Consider the following 21,307-nt stretch of genomic DNA (forward strand, 5'->3'; position numbering starts at 1 on the left):
GAATAAAATATCTTCGTATCTGAATGACCTTAGGTAATGAATTTCATAGTCAGTGCCAAGCTGCAAAAAATGCTCTGCCCTGTGTTGTACCTAAGTAGCTGCCGTGGCCTGAATAATAACTAAGGGCATTTCTACATACTTCCTGGAACATTAAAATCGCACTGTTAAATCTGATTGACCATACAGCTGATAATCGGTACAGTGCTTTCGGATGAAGCTTGGCCAGATGTGTCCGTAAGCAGCACAGTTGGTCAAAAGATAAGCAGTAGCATTTTGAATCGGTTGCAGTACGTGTCCAGACGACTCGCTTTTCTGATCTACACTGCTAAGAATAGGTGCCGGCTGCAGAAGCCTGAACGCTCGTAGGACATTGCTCCTTAATCAAGTCCGTTTTTGTCATCTCCCACTTTGGTTCCAAGTTCATGCTTAACCCATTTCATTTCATTATTAAAAATGTATAAATTGCATTATTCCTAGGTGGAGTACATAGATACATGCATAACAGTAAATTATAAACAGACAAAAAAACAGTACCCCCCCTAGTAGGCAGCACAGGCACAGCCCCCCCGGTAGGTAAGCACACCCCCCCACCTAGTCAGCCCCCCCAGTACCTTTTTTTAAGTCTGTTGGAGCTTACACACTCCTGCTTGTCTCCCTCGCTGCATGCTCCAGTGCTACTTTGAATATAAATCGAGACCCCCTTTCCCCCCAAAAAATGGTTGACTCGAATATAAGTCTGGCGGCTTAATATTCAAGTGCCGTGCCCTGTCAGGCTCTGCACCCTTCCTTCCCTCCCACCCTGTCAGGCTCTGCACCCTTCCCTCCCTCCCTCCCCGTCAGGCTCTGCACCCTTCCCTCCCTCCCTCCCTGTCAGGCTCTGCACCCTTTCTTTCCTCCCTCCCTGTCAGGCTCTGCACCCTGCCTTTCCTCCCTCCCTGTCAGGCTCTGCACCCTGCCTTTCCTCCCTCCCTGTCAGGCTCTGCACTCTGCCTTCTCTCCCTCCCTGTCAGGTTCTGCACCCTGCCTTCCCCCCCTCCCTGCCCTATCCTCATATTCTTAGGGCTCTTACTCCAGCCACCCTCCAAATGCAGTGACATCTCGACAAACCAGTTGTTTAAAAGTCCAGATTACAGGGTAATAGGACCCTGAGGCATTCAATCGTTTTTATTATATACTCCTGACATATTCCTATGCTGTAACTAATCTGTTTGAAAGAATAATTTAAGCTGGATGGCAAGAATACATTTTTTAAAGTCCACTCTGAACTGAAACGGATCGTGTCTCTTTGTGGGAACATTTGACAGGCCTCAAGTTAACACACTTTCTTCAACCTGACACACTACGATTGGACAAATTAATCAAAGCTATCTTAGGTATGAGTCATACTTCCTCTGCCAATCCAAGCTCCTGTGCTAACCGGCTGCAGCAGATCGAGTTTCTTCAGCCACTGAGCGTCAGGAGCGCGATTTAGCGCTGCTGCTCGGCACTAAGTGGCTTCCTTACTGGCTCCCGCAAATTCTCACAAGAATTTGCGGAAGCCTTTAAGGAAGCCACTCAGTGCCAAGCAGCAGCGCCAAATTGCACTCCTGCTCGCTCAGCGGCCGTAGAAACTCGGATCTGCGGCAGCCGGCTAGTACAGGAGCTCGGATCGGCTGAGGAGGTATGGAGGATATGGCAGGAAGGGGATACAGGGTGCAGAGCTTTGCGGCGGTGGCCTGCAGTAATTCTGGGATGGGGTGTTGGCTCCAATATAAACCGGGACCCCCATTTTTGGACCAAATTTTTGGCCCCAAAATCCCAGTTTATATTCAAGTATATATAGTAATTGACGCTTGATCTCTGTTTTTGAACCATCACTGTGATCAGTGAGGGACCCAAGGAAAATGAAGCTGTCAACCATTTCTGTTTCTTCATTATTGTTCTTTATGTAGACTATCTTGTTGGCAGTAGTCATGACTTTGGTCTAACACAGCTTCATAAAAAGTGGGGGGGGGGGGTGGAGTTAATGCAGTAGCTGATATTTTCTTGTAATAGTAGGTGTCATCTTTCCACTGGTTGAACAGTAGGTTTGGTGATGAGGGAAGCATGAACAATTACTTCATGAATGAAGCATTAATTTTGTTTTCTTCCGTTTCCTTCTCTGTAGAAAACTTGGTGATGGTCTTGCCTGTTAAGAAGATCAGGAAAACCACACAAACCATTTTTTAATTTAATTTAATTTTTTTCTTATAGATTTCAAAAGCTGAGCTAGACTGGTTTCACCAGGATTTGGAAAATGAAGTTAAGAAGTGGCAACAAGAAAAAAAAGAAAATCAAGAAAGATTAAAAACTATAAAAAATAATGTTAAAACACTTACTGAAGCCAATGACACGTGAGTATATATTAAAACATAAATGCTCATTCAAAGGAGGCAGTTAGCAACAAAGGCTAAACCCTCTGAGCAATCTGTGCATTCCTGTTAGTGCATGATATCAGATGGGTGAACCTCTCAAGCAATGCTGCCATTCAGGAGCAGATAATTATATATTTTGTATTTTCATTTGAATCCAGAAAATAAATTATGCAACTAAAATGTCAGGTTACTTCAATGGAAAAGATACAGCAAACTTTGCAGGCTGCTTCCAGTATTAAGAATAAATCAAAATGTAGGAGACATGCATTCAAAGCACAATAATAAACTCTTTCACATGGTTAGTGCTAGGTACATAATATGCAGAAACAAAAGAAGAAATCCAACAGCAACTGCAGTGAAAATGCGTGAAAGAACAAAAAACAAAAAAAAAACTGCGGACAAAATGTACAAGATGCAGGCTGCTATGTTTATTGTATTATATCAGATGTAAATGCGGTTAATGTTACCACCCTTCAAACAAACCTAAGGACCCAACATGGTCCGTGTTTCGGTAAACACGCCTTCCTCAGGGGTCCAGGGATTATAAGGTTTGAATTAAACCGCAATAAAAATGATAGTAAACAAAAGCCTGTGAGAACTCTAGAAAAATGCACACCAATGCACTTGGCAAAAAACTTCCACCACTTTGATATAATATAATAAACATAGCCTGCATCTTGTACAATTTGTCTGCAGTTTTTTTTTTTTGTTTTAGGTACATAATATGCAACAGCAGAGGCTTGGAGGGAATAGCCTCAGAACCTAGCTCCTCCCACCCTGATAGTCTTCATCAGATAAGTTGATCTTTTCATCTATCGTTTCAGCATTAAGCTGTTTATTGCACCGCACAGAGCTTTATCAGACACCAGTGGGGGTATTTTATGCCAAAGAAGTTATCAGCCCCAAACACCTTGAACCACCATTGTAGGTGGGAGGGGCTAGGTTCTGAGGCTTTTTCCTCCTCTGGTTTTTTGTTTCAGCCTGTGCTGTTGCCTTTTATGTACCTAGCACTACCCATGTGAAAGAGTTTATTATTGACATTATTGGTTTTTCACTATATTTGTGTTGTTAAGGCTATACATTCAAAGCACAAAATAACACAAAGGGACTCCAGAGTGAGGGATAATCGGGCAGAGCTTTATTGTAGCTCTGCCTGATTATCACTCGCTCTGGAGGCTCTTTCTGGTGTTTTGTGCTTTCCAGGGTTAGGAATAACATAACCCGGGTTTTCAGGATATCCTCAATGCATATTCATAAAAGATTTGCATGCAGTGGGGGGGCAGTGCATGCAGACCTCTCTCATGAATATTTATTGTGGATATCCAGAAAATCTGACAGGCTGGGGTGTTTCCAGGACCAGAATTGGAAACCACCGACACAGATGACAGCAAAACCAGAAAGGCCCATCAAGTGTGCCTAATAAAGTGGTTAAAGTGCTCTGTTTAGCTTAAGACCTGTCATGCTTTCTTGTAAAGAACAAGGCGCTGCTTTAGTTTTTATCCTCATGCCATGTAAGGTTCCTCTGTGTATGTCCCATTCCTTTTTAATTTCCATCTCTATTTTTTTTCCTGCATATATTCTCCAGGAGAGGCAGTCCAGACATCCTCCATTTTTTTCTACGAGTCTTTCTCTTTGCAGCTTCATATTATGTCCCCAGTTCTACAACTCTTTTCTTTCAGGAAAGATTGGGAGGGATGTTTTAATTCCTTCTAGTTATTTAAACATATGTTTATTAATGATACAAAATTGTAATAAATAAGCAAGAATTGGATTTTAAGTTGTCTAAAATATCTGCAGTTGAACATTTATATACAGTGTTGAAAGTTTTGCGTCATTAAAAAATTTTTTTTTAAAAATATATTCTTTATTCATTTTCAAATCTTACAACAAGTGTACAATATTCAATCAATTAATTCGTACAAAATCATTAAAAATTAAATAATAAACATCAGTATCAGATCTCCCCTGTTCCTTCTCTGCTTTGCGGTATACATATTCAGGACTTCTAGTTTCTTCTGGGACAGCCCCTCCTCTCATGCCTTTTTGGTTGTGTTCCTCTGGATTGCCTTAAGCCTCTAAAATTAAACATAGTATGGCAGTTGAAGCCCTAGTAATTATCAGAAAAGGAGCATTAAGAACATAAGAACTGCTGCTGCTGGGTCAGACCAGTGGTCCATCGTGCCCAGCAGTCCACTCACGCGGCGGCCCTTAGGTCAAAGACCAGTGCCCTATTTGAGTCTAGCCTTACCTGCGTATGTTCTGTTCCAGGAGGAACTTATCCAACCTTGTCTTGAATCCCTGATGGGTGCTTTCCCCTATAACAGCCTCCGCAAGAGCGTTCCAGATTTCTACCACTCTCTGGGTGAAGAACTTCCTTATGTTTGTACAGAATCTTATCCCTTCTAACTTTAGCAAATGCCCTCTCATTCATTTCACCTTGGAGAGGGTGAACAATCTCTCTTTCTCTACTAAGTCAATTCCCTTCAATATCTTGAATGTTTCGATCATGTCCCCTCTCAGTCTCTTTTTTTTCAAGGGAGAACAGGTCCAGTTTCTCTAGCCTCTCGTTGTATGGCAACTCCCCCAGTCCCTTAACCATTTTTGTCGCTCTTCTCTGGACCCTTTCGAGTAGTACTGTATCCTTCTTCATGTACAGCAACCAGTGCAGGACGCAGTATTCCAGGTGAGGGCATACCGTGGCCAGGTACAACCCAGCATCCCCTTTTTGTGGCCACTGTCTTATTGCATTGTTTCACCACCTTGAGAAACAATGCAATTTAAGAGCAAGGTCTCTCTCCTAGTAAAGCCAAAAGAGATAAGAACAGGAATAAGGAAGGCAAAATTAATGGCAGAAAAAAAAAAGATGGCTGCAAGTATAAACTAAGGTGATGAGACTTTCAGGTATGTCAGGGAGAGGAGGAAGGCCAGAAATGGAGATTATACTTAAAGATCTCTATGGATGAAAAAAGCAGGAGAAAAGCAGGAGAAGGGAGATAAAGGGAGAGAGTGTGGCACAGTGGTTAAAGCTACCGCCTCAGCACCCTGAGATTGTGGCCCTGGGCAAGTCACTTAATCCCCCCATTGCCCCAGGTACATTAGATAGATTGTGAACCCACCAGGTCAGACAGGGAAATATGATTGAGTACCTGAATAAATTCATGTAAATCGTTCTGAGCTCCCCTGGGAGAACAGTATAGAAAATTGAATGAATAAATAAATAAAGATATAGACGTTTAAATATCTCCATGGCATAAATGCACAGGAGTTGACTCTCTTTCAATTGAAGGGAAGCTCTGGATGAGGAGGCATAGAATGGAGGTGAAAGAGGATAGATTCAGTAGTAACTTGAGAAAATACTACTTCACTGAAAGGGTGGTGAATTTGGAGAATGGCCTCCCAGTGGAGATAGTCGAGGTGAATACCATAAGTGAATTCAAGAAAGCTTGGGACAGGTACATAGGATTGCTAAGGGAGAGGAAAGGATAGTAGATGGCATAAATAGGCAGATTGAATAGGCCATATGATCTCTGTGCCTTCTGTTTCTGCGTAAGATTAAAACAAATAAAGGACTTGTGTGGCAAGTAACATAGTAAATGGCAGCAGATAAAGACCTGAGTGGTCCATCCAGTCTGCCCAACCATACATAAATTAATTTAGTTTAAATGGTCCTTTTTCTTAGATATTTCTGGGCCGGAAACCCAGAGCCCTGCCCAGTAGTGTGCTTAGGTTCCATCTACTGGAGTCTCCATCAAAGCTCACTCCAGCCCATCGAAGCCCTCCCCAGCCCGTCCGCAACTGAATGTCCATATACGGGACACATGTCGTGCAAGCCTGTCCAGTCCTGGCCTTAGTTCCGTCAGTGATTTCTGTTACGTGTTCAGTCGATCAAGTGATCAAGTCAAAAGGGATGACCAAGAAAATGTAGAAGAGTGTGACAATTCAGTGTTCAGCAAGGGGGAAAAAGTTCATTTAGTCAGATCTTTGCTTATGATTTTGAAACTAAGTACTGCTCTCTTGTCTTGATATAAAATGGATGGAAAATCTTTCATAAAGTACATATGAGTGAGTAAATGTCACTGTCCTCTTGATCCATTCCAGATATTTAAGAAACATTGAAGAAAAAGAGCAGCGGTATAAAAAGTATTTAGCTGAATTTCTGGAGATCAGGTGAGTTTTTTTGACCTTAAAGTTAACAAATTTATTTATTTTATTACTTATATGCAGTGCTCCCCCAGTCATTCGAGGTATTTTCAGACCGCGAATGACCGGGCAGGAGAGGGCAGATGGAGAGGCAGGAAAGAACAGCCGGAGCGTGGGCACTCACAGTGTGCTCTGACTGCCTCTTCCTGCATTAAAATCGGGCCTCACCAGTCTGGAGCTGCTTTGACACGACTTGCCCAGGGTCACAAGGAGCAGTGAGGGATTTGAACCCAGAGCCTCAGGGAACAAGAAGCTGTAATTTCTCTTATATATTGTTTAGATATTAAAAAGTCATGGTCATCTATCCCATGATTAAGTATACAGAAATATAGCAGCCTTGGTTTTGCAAGTGACCATAAGCTGTTTGTTTACTTAGAGGTGAAGAAGCTATGCACAACCAATATACTTCCCAGGGCCAGCTTAACCATTAAGCCGATTAAAAAAATCACCTAAAGTGACAGCATGAAGGGGTGGAGGCAAAGAACAGTTGCAGCCAAAGTATAACAGTGGATTGATAAAAAGCGTGGGATGAACACAGGATCTCGAATCAGAAAATAATGATATATATTGAAGAACTAAGGCCAGTACTGGGCAGACTTGCATGGTCCTTGTCCGTATATGGACATTTAGTTGAGGATGGGCTGGGGAGGGCTTCGACAGCTGGGATGGTTTAGATGGGCTAGAATGAGCTTTGATGGAGAATTCAGCAGATGGAACTAAGCACAGTTCCAAGCAGAGCTTTGGGTTCTGGACCAGAAATAGCTAAGAAGGAAAATTGAAATTAGATCAGTAATTTAAAGAGAGAATAAGGTTGGGCAGACTAGATGGACCATTCGGGTTGTTATCTGCCATCATCTACTATGTTTGGGGCTAGACCGGTTTAAACAACAAATAAGTGCCAAAGAAGTTCCCAAACTGACCAGATAACCACTGAAAGGATGTAAGCATGAAACACCCCCTCACTGCCCCCCCATCCTCAAAGATGTAAATGAAACAGTATATACCTGCCTGTATGACAGTTCTAGATGTTATGGCCAGTCCTAGAGCAGCAAACAGGTCTCTGGAGTAGCCTGGTGGTCAGTGCAGTGGACTGCAGAGAAGAAAACCCAGGCCCATATCTCACTCTACCTACTACACTTGTGATGGAAAGTGTGAGCCCACCAGAACCCTCCCGAATCCCACTGTACCTACATATAGGTGACACCTGCAGGCATAAGGACTATTGTTGTGGTGTACATTTGGGTCCATTAGGTTTTGGGTGGGTTTTGGAAAACACACCCTACAATATAAGGGTGCCCCACTGCTCTGCTGGGATGTTTGTGTGGCCAGGTTACTGAAAATGCTGGACCCTTGTTAACATGGTTGGTTGTTTGGAGTGGTTTTTTTTTTATGGGTCAAAAAGATACACCCACTAAGTACAAGCACATCTGAAAAGTGGCCGTTTTCAAACCAAAAACAACCCAAGATAGATGTTTTACAATTTTGAAAATGATCATATTTGTTTTTTGATATTTGTGCCTCTTAACACAAAATGTCCAAACTCGGATTCGGAAGTCATATCGAAAATGCCACCAGTCACAACATCCAGGTGCCTCACAAATTAGCATACACACTTTGAAATACATCATCCTCTTTCTGAGTATTTGCTAAAGCCTCAATGTAAGTTAGTCAGGTGCTGTGTGCAGTGATGGCAGTGGCATATTTTCTTGTTGCACTGCTGGAATTTTGTGCAGTGCCAGCTGTGTCAGAGACTTGTCTTTACAGCAGTGGCATTGTAGGCATTGCTTCAAGGAGGCACCAGCTGAGCATGCCAAACGGTGCTCTTGTAGTGGCAGCGGCTGAGGAAACTTTAGGCTTTGTGTTCTCTGAGTTTCCACAGCTGGCATTGTGCTTGTTGCAGGTTTCCGGTCTCCCTGCGTCTTTATCAGGTAGAAACCAACGTTTCAGCCACCATGCTGTGGCTTTCTTCAGGGTATGCTCTGAAGTCTACAGTGTAACTTTGGAAATAGTGGGTTCACTGACCTAATTGGGAACAGGGCATTCCACCAATCCGAATTTTGGCGGGAAAGTCAGTTGGTCAGAAATTTATGAATTTTGGCGGGAAAGTCCATAGGATGGAAAAGTCTCTGGTAGGTTTAAAGATGTTTTCCCTATGGAGCTGGGTTAGATGTTCTCTCAGGGTTTATGCAGCTGGCATTGTGCTTCAGGTTTCTGGGTCTCGCTGCGTTTTTGTCAGGTAGAAACTGATGTTTCAGTGACCATGCTATGGCTTTCTTCAGGGTATACTTTGAAGTCTGCAGTGTGACTTTGGAAATAGTGGATTCACTGACCTGATTGGGAACAGGGCATTCCACCAATCCGAATTTTGGCGGGAAAGTCAGTTGGTCAGAAATGTATGAATTTTGGCGGGAAAGTCCATAGGATGGAAAAGTCTCTGGTAGGTTTAAAGATGTTTTCCCTATGGAGCTGGGTTAGATGTTCTCTCAGGGTTTATGCAGCTGGCATTGTGCTTCAGGTTTCTGGGTCTCGCTGCGTTTTTGTCAGGTAGAAACTGATGTTTCAGTGACCATGCTATGGCTTTCTTCAGGGTATACTTTGAAGTCTGCAGTGTGACTTTGGAAATAGTGGATTCACTGACCTGATTGGGAACAGGGCATTCCACCAATCCAAATTTTAGCGGGAAAGTTAGTTGGTCAGAAATTTGAGTTTTGTTGTGAAAGGCTTGACAGTTCATAATGGCACACCAAGCAAATGAACATTTTGGCAGAAATGCAGGCCAGCTCTAGAGGAAGGCAGGCCAAACTAGAGGAGTTGTATTTTTACAGAATCCTCCTGGGAGGTTTAGAATAGGGGCTATTATGATTGCTTAGTTTTAATTATCAGATTTTCGAAGGAGAGAGCCGTAAGGGTTTAAAAGTTAATTGAGGTGGCATAAAGCTAAATGTTTGCCTAGGAGAGGAGCCGACAGGAGAGCAGGATGTCCAGCGCTGGGGTGCAGTCCTTTCGGCGAGTATAGGTAGGTGCTGGGGATTCGCGCATGCACACTCCTGCGGCCACAGACCTACTGATCACGGAAGCACGCTGATAGGAGTGTGCATGCGCGGCTAGCGTTTTATATATATAGATGATGTACATTTCAATTTCTGCATATATATACATGGGACTGGAGAAAGTACATTGGAAAGGGGGAATGGGATTTGTATACCACTTTTTTGTGGTTAACACATTCAAAGTGGTTTACAATATATACAGGTACTTATTTTGTACTGGAAGCAATGGAGGATTAAGTGACTTGCCCAAGGTCACAAGGAGCAGTGCTGGGTTTGATGCTAGGGTACTGAGGCAGCAGCTCTACCACTAGGCCACAGCAAAAATATTAGGTATTAGAGGTAAAATATATCTGTTTACATTCTAGAAAATGATATATCCGGAGGAAAAAGTCCCCAGAGATCAGGAGTATCTACTGCACACATATATAGGTGTTTGCTTGTATCTGGTGTTTGAACTTGGCGGTGGCACAGTTTATATTACAGACTTGCACAGTGGTACCATTTAAGTTACTGTAATTCACCGCCACTGGTCCCAGGGTTCTCCAGCGACTTGTGAGTCACTCCATGTGGCCCTGCTGTCTGTTTTCAGCTGGAGAATAAAAGTCCTAGTTGATTAGAGCCAATGGAAAAGCAATGAAAAGCAAGGCCTTGCGGGGGGTGGGGGGTGGGGAACCCTTTAGGCTTTCTGTGTCATTCCTGCCCACGGAGAGACTCGCATCTATCTGTTGCTGCTTGATGTATAATGAAAGCCATGTAGCTCTTGTTGTAGGAGAGGAGGATTCTTTTGCAAGAACATGTTACTGAATTTTTAGTAGTCAAAAGTTAGATGTTGAGGCTGTTTACAAGGTGTGGCTGTGTGAAAATGGCACTTGACGTTTAAAGCTTGAAACTTTCTTTGTCTTTTACAGTAACAAGTTTGCAGCTAAGAAGATGAAGGTTGAAGAAGATATTAAAAAAAGCAAACATAATTTTAAAGAGAGTGTTGAAAGAGCAGTTGTAGCTGAGGTATAAAGCTTCTGTTAATTATTCAGAGGGTGGGCTTGAAAGGATAGAGTGACTGCAGTACAGGCAGTCCCCGAGTTAAAAACGACTCGTACTTAAGAACGTGGTCGTGGCTTCATTTGATTTCACTGAGCAGTATTTCCAGTGCCATTGACTCCTACACTTCTCCTGTAGCAGATTCAGGAATGGTATATGGCCACATTAAGAACAGAGTGTGGTTATGCACTAGGAACACTGGTAGGGACAGTTGGCCCTTTTGTCAGCTGGGAGCAGAGGTAAGCAGCAAGAATCTTAAAATCTACAAGTTCTGAGTTACATACAAATCCGACTTAAGAACAGCTATAAAAACATAACTCGTTCTTAACCCGGGGACTGCCTGTAATGTATAAGATCATTGGCATATGACTTCTGTGGATGTTGTTAAGTCATGCAAACTGTTTCACTCCTTTACAGTGTTAGAAAGTGTACTGTTACCATTGGTGCATTTTAACATTAATATGTAATGACTGACCTAGTGAGGATAGGGAAGATTAAAATTTAAAAAAAATTGTGGCCATAGTTACAGATATGCATGATGCACAATTTGGATTTCAAAGGAATATGAAATATTTACTAAATTAATTTTTGACACAATCAGAAATGAAAATAAAATGAGAACCAGTTGTAGAAAGAGCACAGATAATTGGTTATAAAGCAAACAAGGAGTTAAGCTGTCCTTCCAGTCTGTATTACTTGGTCAAGAAGCTGATAAATGAAAGCATGAACATCCACACAGGTGTTAATGAAACAACCTTTTATGGCTAGAAACAAAGTGGAAAGATCTGCATGTCTTTGAGACAGATTTAAAGGTCCATGCATTAACCATCAGGAGAATCTCAGTGAGAATGGTGTTCATGGGAGGATAGCTAGGAAGAAAAAATGCTTTATGAAAGTATCATGACTGCCTCCCTCAAGTTTATAGGCCAACCTGTAAATGGCTCTCCCTCCACACCAATCAAGCAGATCAGGTTGGCTGCAAAGAATTTAACCATTTATTTCCTAACTCATACCAAAGATTGGTAACCAGTTTGAGCTCTCATTTTCAGTCAGAAACTTTTTCAAGTGAGAAAAATCCATATATGCATAGTTATTACAGTACTCCCCAAAAATTCGTGGGGGGTCCTTTCCAGGAACACCTGCGAATTTTGAAAAACCGTAAATGTGATTATCCCAGGACAAGCAGGCAGCATATTCTTGACTGATGGGTGACGGCACCGACGGAGCCCCGGTACGGACAATTTTAGAGTGATTGCACTCTAAGAACTTTTTAGAAAGTTCTAGCTCGGCCGCACCGCGCACGCGCGAGTGCCTTCCCGCCCGACAGAGGCGCGCGGTCCCTCAGTTTCTTAGTTTCCGCGGAGCTAAGAAGACGCGTTTTCAACGGCTGTTGAAATTTTTTCCTAACTTGCCTTCCCGCTCGCGTAAACGTTTGGCTTAATTTGCCTTTTTTCTTTCTTTTATTTTGTTAAAAAAAAAAAAAAAAAAAAATCTTTCATTTTTTTCTTCAATTTTCGGTTTTCCCCGGCGGGGCCTTCTGCCACCATCGAAGCCTCGGCCTTCGATTTGGCGGAAGCCGTTTTTCCTTTCATGCCCCCTCAACCGGGTTTTAAAAAGTGCCAGCGGTGTGCTAGGCCTATATCTCTCACGGACCCACACAACTGGTGTTTACAGTGTTTGGGTCCTGAGCATCAGGCCTCTTCTTGCACCCGCTGTGCTACTTTGAAAAAACGAACTTAAAAAAATCGCTTAATTCAACAGCGATTGTTGTTCGGTGCCGAGATGTCCGACCCCGTTCCTTCGACTCCGGCTTCGGCACCGATTCAGTCGGCACCCTCGTCTTCGACGCCGCGTGATTCCACACCGGCATCTCAACAGTCAGGTAAGCCGGCTAAGAAGCCTTCCCCGCTGGAACGTCTTCCGGCCTCGAGTGCAGTGAGCCCAATCCTGCCGCCGGTTCGACGCCAGCGGAAGCGCTCCGCCCCTATAGAGGTGAGTCCCTCGACATCGGGCTCCTCATCTCCGGGGCGTCGAGCGGCACCGCAGGTACCGCAGAAGAAAAAAGCGGTACCGGTGCCATCCCTCGATGACCGCATTACGGCCATCCTTCAGGTGCAGCTGAAGGAGCAATTAGAACGACTCCTTCCTGCTATCATGACACCGAACCTTCCGGTGCCAGTTCGCACCGAGCCATCGGTACCGGTTGTTGAACAACCTGTATCGGTACCGATTGTGGAACCCGTATTATCCACTTCCACTGTTTCGGTACCGCTTCACCTAACCTCATCGGTATCGATGCCAGTCCTTGCACCGGAGCCGAGAGCTCACCATCAATCGGTGCAGACTTCGGCACCGGTGCGTCCGATAACTTCTCCGGACACGGTATCGATGAGGTCGGGTAAGTCGATGTGCAAAACCCGACACATGCAAACGTCGACACCTGAGTCTCGGGACCATTCTTCCCATGTAAGGGACCCTGATCTGTGGGGAGACTCAGAGGAACCCTTTCTTTCTGAAGGAGAATGTTCCTCAGAGGAGGAGGATTCGGCTGTCCCTGACCCATCCTCCAAACAGGCCACTTCCTCTTTCTCTAGTTTTTTGAAAGAGATGTGTGAGTCCTTGTCCATTCCTTTGGAGGCTGAATCCAAAAAGTCTAAAGCTTTTTTGGATGCCCTTGATTTTGATCAGCCTCCAAAGGAATTTTTGAAACTTCCCCTTCATGACATCCTGAGGGAAACTTTCTATAAGAATTTAGAGACTCCTTTAACTGTCCCAGGGGCCCCACGTAAACTGGATTCTCTATATAAGGTAATTCCCATTCCTGGGTTCGACAAACCTCAACTACCACATGAATCCTTATTTGTCGAATCCACCCTTAAAAAGACTTCAGGAGCCAGTGTATATGCATCTGTCCCTCCTGGCAGAGAAGGAAGGGCCATGGATAAATTTGGTAAGAGGCTCTACCAAAATGCTATGTTAGCTAATAGGGCTAGTAATTATGCTTTTCATTTTTCTTTTTATTTAAAGCATCTCCTTACCACCATGGCTTCTTTCGAGAAATATCTTCCTTCACGAAAGCATTCCGCTTTTCACACATGCTTGTCGTCTCTTCTCCAATTGCGTAAGTTTATGGTGAGATCCATATATGACACTTTTGAACTTACATCCAGAGCGACAGCAATGTCAGTAGCTATGCGTCGTTTGGCCTGGCTTCGGGTATCCGAGCTTGATGTTAACCATCAAGATCGGTTAGCCAATGCCCCATGTCTAGGGGATGAGCTCTTTGGGGATTCCATGGACTCAACCACACAAAAGCTCTCTGCTCATGAGACGCGCTGGGATACCCTGCTCAAGAATAAAAAGAAGCCTCCTCCGCCAAGACCATACAGGCAGCAATCGGCCTATCAACGCCGTTTCACAGCCCGTCCATTGCCTACCACTGCTCAACAACCTAGGCGTCAGAGGCAACAGCAACGTCAGCCTCCCAGACAACAGCAACAGCAACAAGCTGTAAAACAACCTCCTCAGCAAAAGTCACAGCCCTTTTGACTTCATTCTCCGCAGTATAGCCAGTATCCCTATTCCTGCTCTCCTGCCTCAACCAATAGGAGGTCGACTTTCTCTGTTCCTCAGCCGGTGGGAAGTAATCACTTCGGACCAATGGGTCCTCAACATCATCCGCCACGGCTACTCTCTCAACTTTCAGACTCTCCCACCTCAAAGCCTGCCAAAAGAGTCTGCTTTGAACAGTCCTCAATCAGCCCTCCTTATTCAGGAGGTCCAATCCCTCCTCCTTCTGAACGCTATAGAGGAAGTTCCTCTAGATCAAAAGGGGCAGGGATTCTACTCCCGCTACTTTCTAGTTCCCAAAAAGACAGGAGATCTCAGACCCATCCTGGATCTTCGCGATCTCAACATTCATCTGGTAAAAGAAAAATTCAAGATGCTTTCTTTAGCCATCCTTTATCCCCTTCTAAATCAAAACGACTGGCTATGCTCCCTCGATCTCAAAGAGGCTTACACTCACATACCGATCAATGTAACCTCAAGACCATATCTCCGATTCATGATCAATCATTGTCATTACCAGTACAAGGTGCTGCCCTTCGGTCTTGCCTCATCTCCAAGGGTATTCACCAAATGTCTCATTGTGGTGGCGGCTTTTCTACGCTCTCACCACCTGCATGTATTTCCTTACCTGGACGATTGGTTGATCAAAGACACTTCTGCCCAAGCGGTCCTTCTGGCCACCAACCAAACCATCCAGTTTCTACAACTTCTGGGATTCGAGATCAATCTACCCAAATCCCATATCATTCCCACTCAGAGACTTCAATTCATTGGAGCGATCCTAGATACACTCCTCATGAGAGCTTTCCTGCCATCCAATCGTCTTCAGACCCTTCAGTCTCTATGTCACCAGGTACTTCCTCTGCCGCCCATCTCAGCAAGGCAAATGATGGTGCTCTTGGGACACATGGCATCCACAGTTCATGTCACACCTCATGCCCGTCTTCACCTGCGCACTCCTCAATGGACCCTTGCGACCCAGTGGTCCCAAGCGTCGGACCCTTGCTCACGACACATATCTGTGACATCATCTCTTCGTCAGTCTCTGCAATGGTGGTTGGTATCCTCAAATCTATCCAGAGGTCTTCTGTTCCATCAGCCTCCTCATCAACTAGTCATCACCACCGACGCCTCTCTGTATGCATGGGGAGCTCACTTGAACGAGTTCCAGACTCAAGGTCTTTGGTCAGCCCAGGAGAGGAAACATCAAATCAATTTCCTGGAACTCAGAGCGATGTTTTACGCCCTCAAGGCCTTCCAACACCTTCTCTTTCCTCAGGTCCTTCTGTTGTGCACAGACAATCAAGTTGCGATGTACTACATCAACAAACAGGGTGGGACAGGCTCTCGCCTTTTATGCCAGGAAGCCCAGAAGATATGGACTTGGGCCATAGATCACCATCTCTTCCTGAAAGCTATATACATTCAGGGGAAACAGAATTCCTTAGCGGACAAACTCAGCAGAATTCTCCAACCTCACGAGTGGACACTCGATCCTGTAACTCTACAGTCTATCTTCGATCAATGGGGCACTCCTCAGATAGACCTCTTTGCAGCTCCTCACAATCATCAGCTGCCCCTGTTCTGCTCCAGACTTTACTCTCCACACCGTCTAACAGCAGATGCTTTTCTCCTCAACTGGTCGAATCAGTTCCTGTACGCCTTCCCTCCTCTGCCTCTCATGTTGAGAACCTTGTTCAAGCTCAAGAGGGAACGAGCCACCATGATTCTGATTGCTCCGAGGTGGCCCAGGCAACATTGGTTCTCCCTTCTACTTCAACTCAGTTCCAGGGAACCTTTTCTTCTTCCTCTGTTTCCTTCTCTGCTTACGCAACAGCAGGGAACCCTTCTGCATCCCAACCTCCAGTCTCTACACCTGATGGCTTGGTATCTCTCGGGCTGAACTCGACTGATACTCTTTTATCTCAGCCCGTTCGTTCCATTCTGGATGCCTCCAGGAAACCAGCCACTCTACAATGTTACCATCAAAAGTGGACGAGGTTTTCTTCCTGGTGTCTTCTTCATCATCTTGATCCCACTTCCCTAGCGGTGGAGACGTTGTTGGATTATCTTCTTTCTTTGTCTGATTCTGGCCTGAAGTCCTCTTCCATCAGGGTCCACCTCAGTGCCATTGCAGCTTTTCATGAGCCAGTCCATGGAAAACTTCTTTCAGCTCATCCCCTGGTGTCCAGGTTCATGCGTGGGCTTTTCAATGTGAAACCACCTCTTAAAGCCCCTCCGGTTATCTGGGATCTCAATGTGGTTCTTTCAGCTTTAATGAAGCCTCCATTTGAACCTTTAGCTACTTCTCCTTTCAAATTTCTCACTTGGAAGGTACTTTTCCTTATTGCTCTTACCTCTGCCAGGAGAGTCAGTGAGCTTCATGCACTGGTTGCAGATCCACCTTTTACGGTCTTTCATCATGACAAGGTGGTTCTGCGTACACATCCAAAGTTTCTCCCCAAGGTTGTTTCTGAATTTCATCTCAACCAATCCATTGTTCTACCGGTTTTCTTTCCAAAACCTCATTCTCATTCTGGGGAACAAGCTCTGCATACTTTGGATTGTAAAAGGGCTCTTGCTTACTATCTGGAGCGTACGAAACCCCACAGATCAGTTCCCCAACTCTTTCTATCCTTTGATCCGAATAAATTGGGACGTCCTGTTTCTAAACGTACGTTGTCTAATTGGCTAGCAGCGTGCATCTCATTCTGTTATGCTCAGACCGGACTGACACTGGAAGGTTCTGTCACGGCCCATAGAGTCAGAGCAATGGCAGCATCTGTAGCTTTCCTCCGTTCCACTCCTATTGAGGAAATCTGCAAAGCTGCTACTTGGTCCTCAGTTCACACTTTTACATCTCATTATTGTCTGGATGCATTCTCCAGAAGGGATGGTCACTTCGGCCAATCTGTTTTACAAAATTTGTTTTCTTAATGGCCAACCTTCCCTCCATCCCTCTTTTTGTTAGCTTAGAGGTCACCCATCAGTCAAGAATATGCTGCCTGCTTGTCCTGGGATAAAGCACAGTTACTTACCGTAACAGGTGTTATCCAGGGACAGCAGGCAGATATTCTTGCGTCCCACCCACCTCCCCGGGTTGGCTTCTTAGCTGGCTTATACTAACTGAGGGACCGCGCGCCTCTGTCGGGCGGGAAGGCACTCGCGCGTGCGCGGTGCGGCCGAGCTAGAACTTTCTAAAAAGTTCTTAGAGTGCAATCACTCTAAAATTGTCCGTACCGGGGCTCCGTCGGTGCCGTCACCCATCAGTCAAGAATATCTGCCTGCTGTCCCTGGATAACACCTGTTACGGTAAGTAACTGTGCTTTTTGAGTCTGTAAAAAAGCAGGAGAGGGCAGCTGGGGCACCAGCGGGTGCAGTAAATCATACCCGATATGCTCGGGGGGGGGGGGGGAGAGGAGGAGGAATCGGCTGTGCAGAAAGCTGATTCGTGGACTCATTCCCTGTACTGTATTTTCTGACCGGAAGAGGCAGTCAGAAAATACTGCAAATAACTGAGTCTGCGATTCGCGAACTGTGAATTCACGGGGGAACACTGCATTTTGAAATTTTATCAACTACTTGCATGGGACCTTCAGAAAAAATGTAGCTCCTAGTGCAGATGCCCTAGATTTTAATTGAAGAAATGACTAATGCCTTAATTGAGTGGCCTTAGCCAAGTCCAGAAATATGTTTGTTAAAAATTGATATATCACTTACGCTGGGTTTTTTTAAATGGCAGTAGAGGTTTCTGCTGAAGGCCGGTGAGGTAAGTGCTCCAAGACTCATAGAATTCCTATGAACTTTGGTCTCCTTATCTCAAGAAAGATATAGTGACACTAGAAAAGGTTCAAAGAAGAGCGACCAAGATGATAAAGGGGATGGAACTCCTCTTATATGAGGAAAGATTCATTTTGGAAAAGAGACAGCTGAGGGGAGATATGATTGAAGTACACAAAATCCTGAGTGGAGTAAAACGGATACAAGTGAGCGATGACCCCTCTGTCATCTTTCCTCCCCCCCCCCCCCCCCATTTTTCATAAAATGTTACCGTTGTTAAATGGTTGGCCAAATTTTTGGGTCTTGAAAAGGCTATGCAAGGACCTTCCTTAAAAATCTCGTGCATGGATAATACAAGCCAATGCTTACGTATAATTTTTGCTACCTGAGAAGCCTTATCAGAGTAGGTTAATATGCAGAACTTTGAAGCATTTACCTCGCCATGCTGCGGTAGAAACCTCTACTGCTGTTTAGTAAAAGGAGCCCTTAGTGTACACAGATCATAGTGGTATACAATAATAAAAATGTATGTAAAATAGAGTAAATCCATATAGCAAAGTATCTAATCTATTCATATAAGAAAACATACAAAAAAAGTTGTAAATGGTAAACCTCTGAATGCAACCCTCAAAAGTAATCGTTTAAAAAAAAAAAAAAGTTTTCAATAAGAATTTAAGGGGTCCTTTTACTATGGCAAAAATGGCCGTACTGCACCTTTAAGTAGGTCTTTCCCACACTCTAAGGCAGGGGTGTCAAAGTCCCTCCTCGAGGGCCTCTATCCAGTTGGGTTTTCGGGATTTCCACAATGAATATGCATGAGATCTATTAGCATACAATGAAAGCAGTGCATGCAAATAATCTCATGCATATTCATTGGGGAAATCCTGAAAACCTGACTGGAATGCGGCCCTCGAGGAGGGACTTTGACACTCCTGCTCTAAGGCATTTATACCATAGTTCTAAAATGGCTGATTTTCTGCCAGCCGTGTGCCAAGATCACATCCATGTTTATAATAATTACAGCATGAGCATTTAAGGTCACTCGTTCTGTAGATAAGGGCTTACACAGTATCCCTGTGTTAACAACGCAGGTAATATACTGCATATCTTTAGTTGAGGGTTGTCCCTTTCAGCTTCAAAAAGTTAATTGGTAGTAGAAGTCTTGTCATTAAGGTTGATTCTCTTTGTAGGTGAGGCTTGGTATGTACCACAGTATGAGCCCATAATGATAGAGAAACACAGTCTTGTTAAATCTTTGATATTGGGGAACTGGTTGAAAATTGCAATTCTTTGTGATAATATTGTTTGATATATATATACATCAATAAAATTGTTAATAATAGAATCCTAGGAGGCGTTGCTCATATTCCAGAAGTGGCTGTAGGTAAAGTGTTTGTGGAAAGCACTGAAGCTAATTTTGGCTGTCTGCTGTCTATGGGCAAAAAGACAAGAGTCCAGAATATTCCATTTGTTTTAGTTTTACAAGCTACTCTTCTGTTTTACCCACAGGTGTCTCTACTGCATCACAAAAAGGAGTATGAACTCCTCAAGTTGCATAATATAGCGTCTGAAGGGAAAAGTAATCTTGGGCTGCTGCAGAGTAAAGCCACCAGGTATGGTTTGAGGTGGTGATCGCTTGTTTCAGAGATCAGTGGGTTGAACTTCACAAGTTTATATGTTCAGGCTTTAGGGATGTTGTTACTTTGGAGACAATGCAGGTGAGTGATATAGCCAATAAATCTCATCATACTTTTGTGATGTATCTTAGGAAATTCTTGTTTTGCTTTTCATTAAAAATATTGCCCCTTGATACTTAAGTTTTGGAGATCCATATGGGGTAAAATCAATACGATATTAGAAGTTTCAGTGTCACTGTTATATGACATAGTGTTATTTGGAACTCTCTTAATACCCAAGAGTCCAATCAACACAAATAAGAATAGGTTACTTCTTTTCATGACAGGAGTTGCTATACAGCTAATTACGAAAAACTAGAAAAATTGGGATAGAATAAATCATAATTTTTGGTGGGAACCCTTGTGTCAGTTTTATAAGTTTGAGCGAATGAATTTGATACAATTGGGACACTATAATAAATTCAAAGAGATTTGGGGTCCATTAGCGAAATTTTGTAAGAATTGATCATTAGTATTATCCTTTGATTTCTGAAAGAGTGTCATACACATCCAGGGTGTGTGGTATGTATTTATCTTATTATTTGATAGTTGTAAGTGCTGTCTTTTATACCAATTGTTTGTTAATCTGTGGCACTTTGTGTTGACTTTTAAAAAAATGAATAAAGAATTGGAAAAAAAAAAATATATATATATATATATTTCTAAAATGTATTCCTTAAAGGAGGTGTTTCTTAAGTAAAATTACATAACATGAACAGAGAGAGAACATAGTGTTATTTCTTTCAATTAGGATCTTGCCTTTTCTTTTTTTTATATTTAACAATAAGTTTTTATAAAACATACCAAAGAAGAACTGCATACAATGTCAAAATGTAATTAAACTCTGGAATTAGTTGCTGGAGAATGTGGTGAAATCAGTTAGCTTAGCGGGGTTTAGAAAAGATTTAGATAAATTCCTAAAAGATCACCGTAAATCCTCCGTTCTAATCTCCTTAGATCTTACCTCTGCTTTCGACACAATTGATCATTCCCTACTTCTAACAAGACTAGAATCTTTTAATATCTCAGATACAGTTTTGCAATGGTTCTCTTCCTACTTTCAAGACCGAAACTATGAAGTCAGTTTCAATGACTCCATCTCGTCCACTATCTACCAAAACTATGGAGTCCCCCAAGGCTCAATTCTTTCTCCCCTTCTTTTTAACATATTCCTAGCTCCACTACCCACCCGGCCCAATCTATAGGCTTCACTGTATTCACTTATGCCAATGATATCCAATTACTTCATCCCATAAATCCTACATCCCCTGACGAAATAACAGAAATTAATCAAAAACTCAACAAAATCAGCCTTTGCCTTCAGCATAATCAATTATCACTGAACATTCTTAAAACTACTAGTGTTTTTTTCTCACTTTCCCCAGATGACCATTTATGTCTACCCATCAGTATTAACTCCTCCCCAATTCAAATGGATAACAAAGTTAAACTCCTTGGAGTCATTCTAGGCAGGGATCTTACCTTTCATCAACAAGTTAGTGCAGTTATGCAGAAATGTTTTCATAAGCTTAGGCTCCATTCTATTTCCTCTTTTCTTGATCACTCCTCCATTAATATCTTCATTCACTCCCTAGTAATT

General features: G+C 43.3%; 1 protein-coding gene across 3 annotated transcripts in view; it reads left to right on the plus strand.

Annotated features, from left to right (window-relative positions):
* TTC3 (tetratricopeptide repeat domain 3) overlaps window positions 1–21,307 on the plus strand; it is a 280,528-nt gene that overhangs the window by 220,901 nt on the left and 38,320 nt on the right. For all 3 annotated transcript variants that reach the window (XM_033948613.1, XM_033948616.1, XM_033948614.1), the window contains exons 37-40: window positions 2,233–2,372; window positions 6,492–6,560; window positions 10,552–10,648; window positions 19,541–19,644. In XM_033948613.1, coding sequence (XP_033804504.1) covers window positions 2,233–2,372; window positions 6,492–6,560; window positions 10,552–10,648; window positions 19,541–19,644 — 410 coding nt within the window. The remainder of the gene's footprint in view (window positions 1–2,232; window positions 2,373–6,491; window positions 6,561–10,551; window positions 10,649–19,540; window positions 19,645–21,307) is intronic.

Source organism: Geotrypetes seraphini, chromosome 6 (genome assembly GCF_902459505.1).
Source record: "Geotrypetes seraphini chromosome 6, aGeoSer1.1, whole genome shotgun sequence".
NCBI classification, from domain to species: Eukaryota; Metazoa; Chordata; class Amphibia; order Gymnophiona; family Dermophiidae; genus Geotrypetes; species Geotrypetes seraphini.